Source organism: Cottoperca gobio, chromosome 15 (genome assembly GCF_900634415.1).
Source record: "Cottoperca gobio chromosome 15, fCotGob3.1, whole genome shotgun sequence".
In the NCBI taxonomy this organism is placed as follows: domain Eukaryota; kingdom Metazoa; phylum Chordata; class Actinopteri; order Perciformes; family Bovichtidae; genus Cottoperca; species Cottoperca gobio.
Genome location: NC_041369.1, coordinates 10,606,781 through 10,619,438, shown reverse-complemented (window position 1 = coordinate 10,619,438; position 12,658 = coordinate 10,606,781). Strand labels below are relative to the sequence as shown.

General features: G+C 41.2%; 1 protein-coding gene across 1 annotated transcript; it reads right to left on the bottom strand.

The window, feature by feature from the left end:
• Nucleotides 1–10: 10 nt before the first annotated feature.
• On the bottom strand, nt 11–12,448 carry ppp1r21 (protein phosphatase 1, regulatory subunit 21). Its single transcript, XM_029450303.1, is given in 23 exon segments — nt 11–1,616; nt 2,229–2,357; nt 2,448–2,546; nt 3,169–3,285; nt 3,443–3,478; nt 3,827–3,970; nt 3,972–4,082; nt 4,415–4,507; nt 4,836–4,985; nt 5,593–5,720; nt 6,228–6,320; nt 6,522–6,658; nt 6,767–6,855; nt 6,958–7,059; nt 7,211–7,360; nt 8,212–8,264; nt 8,532–8,626; nt 9,002–9,060; nt 9,156–9,320; nt 9,434–9,535; nt 9,746–9,892; nt 10,460–10,528; nt 11,720–12,448. Coding segments are annotated over 23 exon segments (2,358 nt in total). The 5' UTR covers nt 11,780–12,448; the 3' UTR covers nt 11–1,586.
• Nucleotides 12,449–12,658: the final 210 nt, after the last annotated feature.

The window sequence follows — 12,658 nt, the reverse complement described above, 5'->3', positions numbered from 1 at the left end:
ACATGAAGCATTTAAATGTTGAACAAGCTTTTTTATTTTGTTTCACATATGTATGTGCTTTTGAACAAGTTACATTGTGAGAATACAAGTATTACTATTAAATCAGTTTCAGGGGTGTTTGCAAATCTTTGTGATCAAAAGTTTTGCTGGCAGGTGTAAACTGGCAAAAAGGGGTTTGAATGAACTGCTCATAACCACTGCTGGGCTTCTTCTTTCATTTTCCTCTTGTCAATACAAGTCAAAGCCATTTTACTGTAAACATTAACTGCACTCTGCCGTGACTCATGAATCAGGATGTCTAAGCACCAGTTACAGATGGGCCCACCCCTCGCAAACAATTCCCACTAATCTAGCCTTACAGGAGACACACAACAATATAGCGGCAGATTCAGTTTTAAAAATTTTGTGTAAAATAAAAATGTGTAACCTCTGTATAAATGGCTGTGTGTGTGTGTGTGTGTATAGATATATATATATATATATATTTTAGAAATTATACAGTGGAATTATATCATGATTTCAAATGAGTGTATATTCATGTTAACCCTTTTTGTCCTTACATATCGCAACATGAATTGATAGACCGTTGTGCCACACCACGTTTCGGAGTGCACATCTACACTTACTCTGGTGATAAAAACGACTAGTGTTGCACTTCACAGAGACAGACGGACACCATTTTACGAGCTCCGACTTGTCCATCCTACCTTTTCCATCTAGGTAAAGAGTTAATCAGTGCTTCAAGGCAGACATTTATTCTCGTCTTTTCTCCACTCCCACAGGACAGAACATTTTCCGAAATGAGGAATGAATTCAAGTGTGTCTTTTGTTAGTTGTTCACTTCAAGGTTTTAAAGCCCTTCTTTTACAGAAGCTCGTGATATATGCATGTGTTTTAACGGGGTATTATGCTGTATGTAGAAGCACCCTTGGAACATTTTTGCACAAATAATTTCACATTTGATCATAAAAAAACAAAGAAAAAAGAAAAAAAAAGTGTAAAACAAAAGTGGCATGTTGTAAAGCCTGGTGCCACAGACACACTATGAGACAACACTCTGCACACATACAGCCACACCAACATTTACTCTGCTCCCACAGATAAGCAGTGATAATGCAGTTTCATTTTCTCTCACACATACATTAAAAACAGATCAACAGGGTTTGGTCTTCAAGTCTTGACATCAGTGAGCATTACCAACTTCAACCCTTCCCCGTTTATCTTCCTCTGTCCCTTTCGGGGGGGAAAAGCTGTTTCTCTCCCATCCTGCTTCAGGCCAAAAGGTCAAGCAGCAGCATCCGGTAAAGTTTCAGATAACATTTTTTTGCAAATCATGTTGAGTAATAACTGGTGCTGTGACAAGGAGGAAAAAGAAAAAGTAAGCTTCTTCAGTAAAACGTGTTGAAGCCTCCATACGAGTTCATTTGTATTGCCAGTGCCTGACAGTGGAGGAATCTGAGGCTCATGTAGCCGTCCTGTGGTTTGGTGATAGTGTTGGTACCATGACGCTGCTGGGAGTCTCCACAGATCTTCTCTCAAGGTGTCCTTTGTGATGCCAAAATGGAGCCAGAGTTAAGAGGGCAGCTCTAGCGACCTTTGTTCTTTTTGGCATTTCCCTAAAAAGGAAACAGCAAATATGAGCTCAGTTCTACAAAACATGTCATTTCCAGGACTGGTACACAATCTTAAGTCATGTGTAGCTTTTATAAGCAGTATGTTGAGCTCAGGTTGGTTTTGCATTCGGTTTTCAAGATCTAAAAACATGCTGAGGCTGGTCTCTGGCCTTCCAGGAGAAAATCACCACCTTTGACTCACAAACATGTTCTGTCCTGCAACTTCCCAACACGCAGCCATCTGTGTGTGCACAAGCAGGAACATGCTCGCTTGAAACAGGGCCTCTCCATTTCTGCCGCTTTAAATTAACGACTTCTTCAGATGGTTCCAGCAGGTGCTTTTCCCATCAGGCCCGGCAGAGACCACAACGCCACCGCTGACCTCCCAGTTCACCTCATAACTGACAGAATCTTTACAAGGTCACATTTCACTGACAAACCTGAAATGATCTCTGAACCCACTGGATTTGTATCTCTCCTCTTTAACAAAGAGCTTTTAAGACATATTTATATGGAGACTGACAGCATGTGACAGCTGCAAACAAACCTGAGAGCGAAGCTTGAATTTCAAAGGATAAAAAGAAGACACAAGTGTAATCTGTCTCAGTGTTGTACCTTGCTGCCCAGTTTAAGAGTGTCGATTTCCTCTCTCTGCTTGCTCAAAGTCTCATTCATACTACACAGGTGGTCGCTCATCATGCTGAGCTGGTCTTCGTAGCTCCTCTTCGTCGTAGCCAGCTCATCCTGTGTGAGAGAGTCACAACAGTTACAATGAGAATGTCTTCTGAGCCGGGAGGAGGTGGAAGCTCTTTGGTAATAAGACTTTTATTTTACCTGCAAGCGTGTGATCTTCTGATTAGCCAGTTTGACCTCCTCTGTCAGAGTCTCCCGTGATTTTTCTGCAATGGCTAATCTCTTGGCCAAAGCTCGACACTAGAAAGGGAAGAATAGTAAAGTAAATAACTGCTGTCCCCCGATGGGTTTAACGCACGTCTATACTTTACAGATCTTTTTCAAAAGCTGCAATAAAGGGAGCTATTTCTTCGAGTAATGGGTATATTTGAGGACAGCCGCCGAAGGTAAATACACAGTTTGCCAAAGTGACAGTTTAATACCCGAGACACTGACTCGAGATCAGGTGCGTTCCTGTTGCTACAATACAAAATGTGGATGACTGACATGCCAGTTAGTCACACATGCGACCAGATGTCACTTAGAGAAGTTATCAACATTCAGATCAAAACTCACTGTGATACTAAAAATATAAGGGGTCAGTTTCTCAGTAAAAAATAAAAATAAAACAAGTCCACACTTGGTAATAATGGAACACAAAAGCCATTTCCAAAGCACGGAAAGGAAAGAACAAAGAAACAAGGTTAACTTCTGGTTCAGATTCTACGCTTTCTGTTCTCAAGCAGCAGACAAAAATAGCACACATGAGGGAGCAGGGCAAGTGACTGTTCTGCACTAAATTCCTCTTCCCAGGTGACATGCAATGTGCGATGATGAAAAGTTCAGTTCTTTGCAACAGGAAGCAGTTTAGTTAGGGCTTCACCTCAGAGTGGAAGTGCACCGCTTTGCTGTCTGAAATCTGGAGCTGGGTGGTGAGCTCTCCCACTCTGGCCATGTAGTGAGTCTTTATCAGCTGCTCTCTGGACTCCTCGTCTCCCACCTGCAAAGGCAGACAAAAACATCCAGCTGGATAAGATCGTCTTCTGGAAAGTATTATGATTATAAACACTTTATTAAATTGTATTTATTTTCTTTTGTTATATTTAGGAACTCTTTGTTTTATTTTGTTGACTGGTTAAAAGTGTATGACAACTCACATTCTCAACTGTAGGTGTTGTGCACAACATGCCAACCTGGTGACAAGACAAAACAGAGGAACATGTCAGGAACTCCATCATAGATCAGATGTTGTAATAACTTCAAGCATAGACAGGCACAAACAAGGCGTCAAACTGCTCTGGGTTGTGACTGCACAGGCATTCTGCACCGTCTTGCATAAACAACAGTTATTTTCTATTCTGCCACATCAGCACATTGGAAGTCTTGCTTTTATTAAGCAAAAACTTGCTTAGCGTGGGAGCCACAAGAGAAGAACGATAATACTCTCTTTGTTGAAGCAAATCAGACACCAGTGCCATGGGCGGAAAATGTCCTCTGCAAGCAAAAACTAACAAGCGCAGCAGCCAATAGAGTGACTGTACCAGGCTGGTGCACAGCGCAGTCTCTTTCCCCGCAGCATTCTCCTCTTGCTCTGATTCCTCATGGCTCTGTGCGAGTGTGCTGGCTGCAACCGAGTACGAGTTCGGACTTCCCCCTTGAGCTGCAGCGAGCTGCACTTCCAGGTCAAGCAATTCTCTGGTTCTCCTTTTCCAACCGCACCTTCCCCAGCTGGACCTCCAGGAGCCAGTGCTCCTTCTCCTGCTCCAGCCGAGCGATCTTATCCTGGCTCTGCTGCACCTGCAGGAGGCCAACGGGGAGAGGAGAGGAGTGGACAGTGAGCTCGTGGGAAAAGCTGAGCAAAGGTTGGGAGAAGTGAAAGCAGTATTTGAGAGAAATGGGGAACTATAACTAATGAAGCCATTTGTAATAATACAATCTCTGGGTAGAATTTCTTTTAAACACATTGTTTAAATCTGATCAAAAGGAATTAAAATAAGATATTGTTATAAAAGAAAATGTGTAAAAGATGAGTCGCACAACACTGAGCTACTTTTCGAAACATGATCAGGTAAATTTAATCAACTCTAAACCAACAGAAATGGTTTAGAGAAAGAGATTTTGAGTCACACCTGCTGAGTAAGACCTTCTCTGCTCTCAGTGGAGCTGGTGAGTATACGACGGTTTGCCAGAGCTTCTCTGTATGGAACAGACTGCGGCCTGGCCTGAATGAAGAAACGAAACAGGAAGTACAGTGCGAAAACCGTCATATTATAACCATCTGTATTAATATATTGAAATGCTTCCCATTACTTCCCATACCTAACTTTTATATGTATAGCGTTCCTTGTAAAGAAAAAAGAAAAGTAAAAATAAGTACATTCAATAGATTACAGATAAAAGCAGATACAAAAAACACATAAAATAGCAAAATTGGGCTGATAAAACCAGATGAAACGTATCAATAATTCACAAAGACGAGACATCTGTGGCCACCCTTTGTCACGAGCTGTCAAGACCCGTGAATAACCCGCAGATTTAAGATATACTAACCTTTTTGACAGCATGGATATAGGCAGCTGCTTTCTTTTTGTTGGCCAGCATACTCTCGGCTTGCAAAGGGTTGAGGGCTAGTGTGCTGCCTCTTGGACTGTAGCCTGATGATGTGAAGAAGTCCAAGTTGTTGCTGAAGAAAGTGGCAATCTGCAACAAAACAGCAACATAATGTCTCATATAATCAAAACAAAAGAGATCTTTGCAGCTTCCTCAGCTAAAGAAACACTAATTATGCCGACACAACTCAATGCAGATATTCAGCATTCTGTTCAAATGCCTCAAATTAACCACTGTGTTTACAGCGGAGCGATGATTACACCACCAAGTGTCCAGGATGATAAATGTCTGAGCAATTATGCTTTTGCCTGCAGAGATGATCACTCTCAAAACACAGCTCACTCCACACATCGTGTGCCAGAGTGTTATTCGGCGCTGCGACCCACTAGACTGCCTCCCATCAGCAGACACATCTCAGCCAACGCTTCACTTCATCCACAAAGAGAAATCATTTATCCCTTTACTTCACTTGACTGGGGCGCAGCTGGACAAACTGTGAGTTGGACAGTATCTTTGAACATTTAACCGCTGGCCCACCTGAGTCCTGTCGTTCTGTGGTGGCGAAATGACCAACGTGATCCAGTTGCAGTGAAATCTCACTGAACTTAATGAACTAGAGCTAACAAATGACACACACTGCTGAACATACGATTTAGAGAGTATAAAACTGGATGTGCCTGCCCCCTGTTGGCCGTACCTTGCCGGTGCTGCTGGTCAGAGAGCCCAAAGATCCCAGCAGGCACTCTGTGGTGGTACGGAGCTTTTGGGTGATGGTTGGAAGCTCCTGCTCTAATCCGGCCTTCTGGTTGTAGTGCTTTGACATCTCTGGACACACGGGGAGGAAAACAGAACAGCAGGAGAATCATTTATATAGCATCTTCAGCTTCACCAGTTATATGTATATATTAGCTATACATATTGTTTTATCATCTTTTGAGATAAAAAAAAAAGGCAGCTGTTTTGTGACGCTTCGTTCCTGAATGATATCGTAAAACTGCATGTCTTGAGCGTATATTTACCAAAAAGAAGCAAGACAAAGAAACTCGTAACATAAACACATTTGCACTCAGCTAAACGTGTCAGCTGCACACATAAGTGACTCTTCTCTGCCAGAGAGCCCTAAATGATACTTCCATTTCACATCCCAGTGTGAGAGGAGCTACACTGAAGCCTCTGGATATTTACACTTCAAAAACTGGGCTGGTGGGTATTGTTGTGAAAACAGAAAAATGAGTCTGACTTCTATGAATGGTAACTGCGGTTACGCGAGGGAACCGTTGTGCCTGTGTCATGCTGGTTGTGGATAAATAAATGGCTCACGGTGCTGCTCACCTTTAATGGCATCTTGAAGACTGTGCAGGCAGGCAGCCAGCTGAGTGAAGACAGCTGAGGTGCTGCTCTGTGGCATGGCGTCCTGCCGAACACCTGAGACGCATTGCACACATTTAAAAAAAAAAAAACAAGCATTTCGTAACACTTCACAGCAGCACCCGATCTTTCCATACGAGTCATTTAAAATACAATTCCTTACAGTCATTTGTAATCCAATAATAACTAGGATAAAGTATCCTAGTCTCCAAAACAATTCAGCTGTATGTAACTGAGACATTTCCTTAGTTAACTTACTGGGTAAGGCCAACAGGTTAATGTAGCTCTGCAGTTTCTCAAACACAGAAGTTACTCTCTTCATGTCACTCTGCAACTCCTGGTTTTTCACAGTGAGGGCAGCAGTACAGAGAGGTGCGTCGCACTCTTCTTCCAGGCTGAAGAGAGAAGAGAAGATCAATACAGCCTCCGACACTCCGACACACACACACACACACACACACACACACACACACACACACACACACACACACACACACACACACCTTTTTAGCTGGTAGGGAAGAATCTTTTGCAGAAAGTGGGTGTATGAGGAGAAATTATCAGCAAAGCTCTTCAGCTTGACCACAGTCTCCTTCAATTCAAGAAAGAAGACACAATAAGTGGTTGGTTATATAAAAAAAAAGCATCATAAACAAGCCCACACAAGGTCCCTGTGCAAAACAAAACCACTCACCAGTACTGTGACAGTGTCCTCTGTGATGCTTTGCTGTAACTGCAGAAAGCTGTCCTCCAGGGGGCGCACAAAGGCTGCATTTTCATGTAGATACTGAGAAAACTAGGTAGAGAGAGGAATCATGCATTTATGTTGGTTCACTGAATAAATTCATTTTATATGTAACCCCACTGCTACGGTCTTTTAGAGATGAGGTTAATGTACATCTGTTATATGATGAGCGGTCTGTATTTCTTGCGTATGGTTGCCTCACCTTCTGGTTCAGAGGGGAGATGGGCTCAATGGAGGAGTCCAGGGGATAGATGTGCACCCTCTGTTCTGTGTAGGAGTGGAAGTTCAATAGAGCGGCCACCAGGTCCTGAATAAAGCTCAGGGCCTGACCTGCCACATCCCGGGCTTTAAGCTAAAAGCACAGAAAGAACACACAGCCCACACAGTGTTTTAGTTCAGCAGGATGAACACATCTGTTGTACGTATTTCTGCCAAAAGCAATAGGTGATTATTGATTAATCAATCAAAAGAAAACTAATCTGCATCTATTTTGATAACCGATTCATAATACTAAGTCTTTTTTTAAGCAAGAATAACAAACCATTTAAAGTTCCAGCTTCTAAACTCTGTGGATTTGTTAAACTTATTTTTCTTGATAGTAATTTGATGTCTTTTAGTTTTGGACTGTGGGCCTGGCAACACAAGGCATCTGAAGACACCTTTCACGACTTTGATTGATCAGAAATGCCAGTGGAAGAACAATACACTCAGCACTATTATTACGTTCACTTGGTCCCTTTAAGTTAGTAAGAGACATCCTTTTTATGCATTGTTGTATATGGTGTGCGTCATTTTATAAAAGACTCATTTCCATTCCAAATCTAAGAAAATAATGACTCGACAATCAAAAATAATCTGCAGTCTATCATTATTATTCTTATTATTGAATTGGCAGAATTGTTTCTAGCTGAGCATTATAGTTAGAATCATTAGTTATTGCTTAATAAACCGTCAAATATACAGGTTTTGTACATGTTTAAAATGATAAAATGTGAATTTGAGAAACAGCAAACTCTGGATTATGTAAAATAACAAATAAAGAATAAATGTTATAATTGCTGGGGGAAATATAATGGCAATAGATTAGAGAATACAAAACGGTCAATAGGATGTAATGCTAAATGACACAAGAATTCTCTTTAGACATATTAAATGCATGTGCACTATAAATCCATAAATAAATATTGGAGTTTGTTTTCTCACCTGGTGCCTTCGATTGTGTGGTGGCACATTCAAGCTGTTGTAGCCACTAAATTCTGCAGGGTAGGAGGGAAAAGCAGTTAAAGCACAGCAGATCCTCAGTCCCTGCACTGAACTCTATTGACTGGACAAACAGAGCTTGAAGGGTTTAGCCTCCTGCCCCTCTTGCGTACAATATTACAGTTTGGTAGAGCATTACACTATTTACTCCTGGGCACAATGTGCTTATGGCATCAGAGACAAAGACATAAATGTTATCAAATAGATGTCTGCACTCCGTAGCAGATCGCTTGTGTCCAAGTGGCTCAGTGCCAGATACTCACTGGTGTCATTGAAGGGCACTTTCTCCTGGATAACACTGCTGCTTTGTTTCACCTGTCGGTTCAGCTCGGACTGGCTCAGCCTCAACTGCTGCTGACTGCAGAAAGAGAGCAAAAAGAAGAGTTTAATAGATTAACATTTCACATTTTACTTGGTAAATCCATATAATTGGGTTTGAGAATCACAACTACAATAGACATGCATGATGGGAAACGTATATTATATATTCCCAAGGTTTATGTCAGAAAATACATCACAATCCAGTACTCCAGGCTGCTGCTCTGTGATCGTGTCAGAGATCTTTTTAACACTGAAAGAGAGATTATTTTGTTTGTCTAGTTTCACTAGTGAAGTTTACCTGCACTATGCTGTAACTATACAGTATATACGTACTTCCTATACTTCCTTTCTGACACCACATTGGTAGATTAAATGATTCTCAAACCGTTAAAAAGAAAAAAGGATGATGTACCACTCTTCTGTTCGCATTCTGCACTCTTTTGCTTCCCTCTCCAGAGTCTGTGACTTAACCTATCAGACAAAAGACAAAACAAACATTTTAATAAATGTTATTAAAAAACGTATAAATACATAATGCCCGTCACCCTCCTCCTGTTCATCCTCACCTCTAAACGGGCCTTGTCACTCTGCAGCCGCTCGATTGTTTCCATGTACTTCGTAGTGAGTCCGTCCACAACAGCCTGGTGCTGCTCAGAGTCGTTTTCCAGCTCCTGCAGTCGTGTCGTCAGCTCGGCCTCCTGCCTCCTGTGCTGCTCACCTGCTTCATAGAACTAATATGTATACAGCAGAAACCAGAGCCATCACATGCATGGCCTCACCGGTACATTTACTGTATATATACAGAACAATAACAGACCAATACAAACACGACGAGGCTGCTTACTTGGATATGAAGTCGCTCATTTTCTTCTATCTTTTTCTGCAGGTCTTCATCAAAAACACTCTGCGTCTCAAGGCCGTGCTGTGAGGGAGAATCTGCTTTACTCTAGAGGAGGTAAAGATAAAATAGGGGCTGTTAATCATGATCTTTTAGCTCTACAAACATTAGCATTAAATCATAATCATATTTGCAAATTTCATAATCACTCTTAAATATAATGTTTTTGCTAATGAGATAGATTTTGCAACTACATGAATACATCCTGTTCCCTCTACCCTACTATGTAGCCTCTCCCGTATTTCCCCTTATGATCACCTTCCCCTTTTTGCCCTTGGCTTCACTGACAGCGAGCTCCTCTTGAAGCAGCTCCACCCTCTTGGCCAGCTGTTGGTTCCTGAAGCTGAGACTGTCCATCTCCTGCTCCTGCTTCCTCAGGCTCTGGTCCCTCTGCTTCAGCTGCTCCTGATGACAATAATGACAAACACGTCTTCTCACCAACACGTACATTAAGCAAATCTCTACCTCTAAATCATGATGACGTCACTCTACGCACTGTTGCAGAGCTTGTTCTGATTAGAAAATATGGCAAATGTGGCAGAGCTGACATTGTGCAACTCCAGCATAACTAATAGCAACACTGCAATAAGTAATAGTGAGATAAGGTGAACACTTGGATTTGTTTAGCAAAAATGAAAACATAGTTGTGTACAACAATTTTCCATTACATCCTGGCAACCTGATGATTATTTATAGTAAGACATGATTACAATTCATAATATAATATGGAATCTCCAAAACATTATAGTAGTGGCTTAATTATTTATCCATCTATCAGTAGTAAAATTGTGTATGCTCCTAGTACTAGACTCGTGGTACTAGGATGGGTTAAAAGCAGAGAACAAATTTCACTGTGTGTGCTGTGTGCTCTGCATGTGTGACCATTAAAAAGAGGGTTTCATCCCTCCAAATCTTAAATCTTATGAGAGGTATGGATCATAACTATCTTTTCTGTCTTATATGCGACTTTACCTTAAATGACGCAGAGTTGCCCTGTTCATCAACAACTGCCTTCTTCAGCACCTGGTTCTGGGCACGGAGCTGTGAAAGCATACACAGGATGAGACATGAATGCAACATACAAAGTTATCAGTAGTCAGGATTGAGATGCAAAAGGCATGTTTTCAAATAAATACTAATGTATATATGCAGCATTTAAAATGCACTAAATCTCTGTCATATGCTTGTGTGTGTTTGCTGTTTTTCATCTTATTCCACATAACATGAAGATTCACCAACATAATTAAAACTCAGTGGACTTTGCTGTATGGCTAGAGTCATTTAACCACATACTTAATTCAGCATGTGACAGCTACATAGTCAGCACTTTCTGAGCAGGATATGGTGCTTGGCTAACAGGGAGATCAGAGTTGAACAGGAAACAACACACACTCCCCGTGCTGTCAGCTGACACCGCCACAAAGGGCTCACAAGAGAAAACGCAGACTCACAGGCTTTACTTCAACTGGTTTAAAAAATGTACCTTTACACAGTGTGATGTTAATCTACTTAACATGTCAACATTTAGCACATGTTTTAGTGAACTAACATTCAAGCTAAAACCACATTCCTATGCAATATGTGGTCTTGTGTTATATTACAGTATCAAATCAGTCGCCTATACTATGTTTATTAGATTCACCAGACTTACTCTACCTTGTGCATACATTAGTCCTATCTTCATGACAAATATTACATTTGCTTTTTGTTTCAACTCTTTCAGCGAGTCGTGTTGATCCAATTCTATGGTCATTTTGGAGGCTGTAGTTTGTGAGGTTGTTGAATTATATTGCTTCAGGATTAGAGGTGTTTCTCATAAAACACACTATAATTCAACCGCACCACAAACTTCCAAAATTACAACAAATGTAATTTAGTTCAATCAATGGCTCACTGAAACAATATAACTTTCATGCAGGTAGGATGTATTGCAGGGCTACTGTATTGACTAGAGTGCATTAGTTTCAGCTAAGTGTAATAACTACCAATGAAGTGCATCTCTTTGCACTGACAAGAGGACTGCATGGTTAGCTTCAACCATGGAGCCCACTCTGTGAAGTCAAGTATCTATAATTATGTTTAGCTAGCGTTTGTCATTGATAACAGATGCATATTTATACAGTATTAGAAGGTGGCTAACGCTAATAACACATTGGAAGCTTGAGTCCCAGCATTGTCTATTAGTATTTAATAACTTTACTTTATTAACATTAAATGGTATAAGTGTTTTACCTTAGAGTACTCCTGTGCCAGCTTACTGTACTTTGTTTGCAGGTCTGTAACGTTAGCCATGGTCGCTGGAAACGTTATCCAGTCGATAAAACCTTGATGCTAAACGGTATCCTAGCTAGCCCGGCTAGCTGATGGGTGTACCGTTAGCTTGCACAAGACCGCTCTTCACACTGCCGGGTGCTGGAAGTGTTGACGATGGACACGGTGAGCTGTAACCTGGCTAACTCAGGTTAGCTAGGTTACTGTTATTACTAAGTAATTCAGGGCGGCTTGTTCCGTTACTTGGTAAAACTAACCTCGAGTACATTGTCACATAGGGACAGTCATGAGTCCCGGAGATTTAACGCTACCCTAATTTCTAAAGCCGGATGTTATTCCGACTTGACAGCAACGCTTTTTTGAGTTAGCACTATCAGCGGTGACAGAGCTTGCTAGCTAGCTGACTAGCTAACAGCTAACTAGCTATGTAGCAAAACAAATCCCGACACTGAGTAACACATGTAGGTCATATTATGTGACAGCAACCGTGTAACCTGCTGCGTCCGCAACTCGTATCACAGAGTGAGTGTAGCTTCTGATAAGCTAGTCAAGCAGCCTTGACAATTCATTCATCTGAAGGAATACTTTGATTATCTAGCCAGAAGAATCTGCCTCGAATGAGATCCGACCACAGACACAAGCACCGAGGTCAGAGTTCAGAAACAGAAAAGTGGTGCGAGTGTGAGCAGGGCGCCGTCTAGCGTCTGAAGGTGTAGAAAAACAATACATGACGTTAAATAGATGGCTATTACTTGTCATGTTCAATAGATACAAAACACATTGTCAACAAATCAAATATAATGATATAATGAAATAATTCCTATTAAACTACCCAATAGTAATACATGATTAAAGTTAATAAAGCAATAATAATATTTAAAAAAACAGAATCATAAAAAA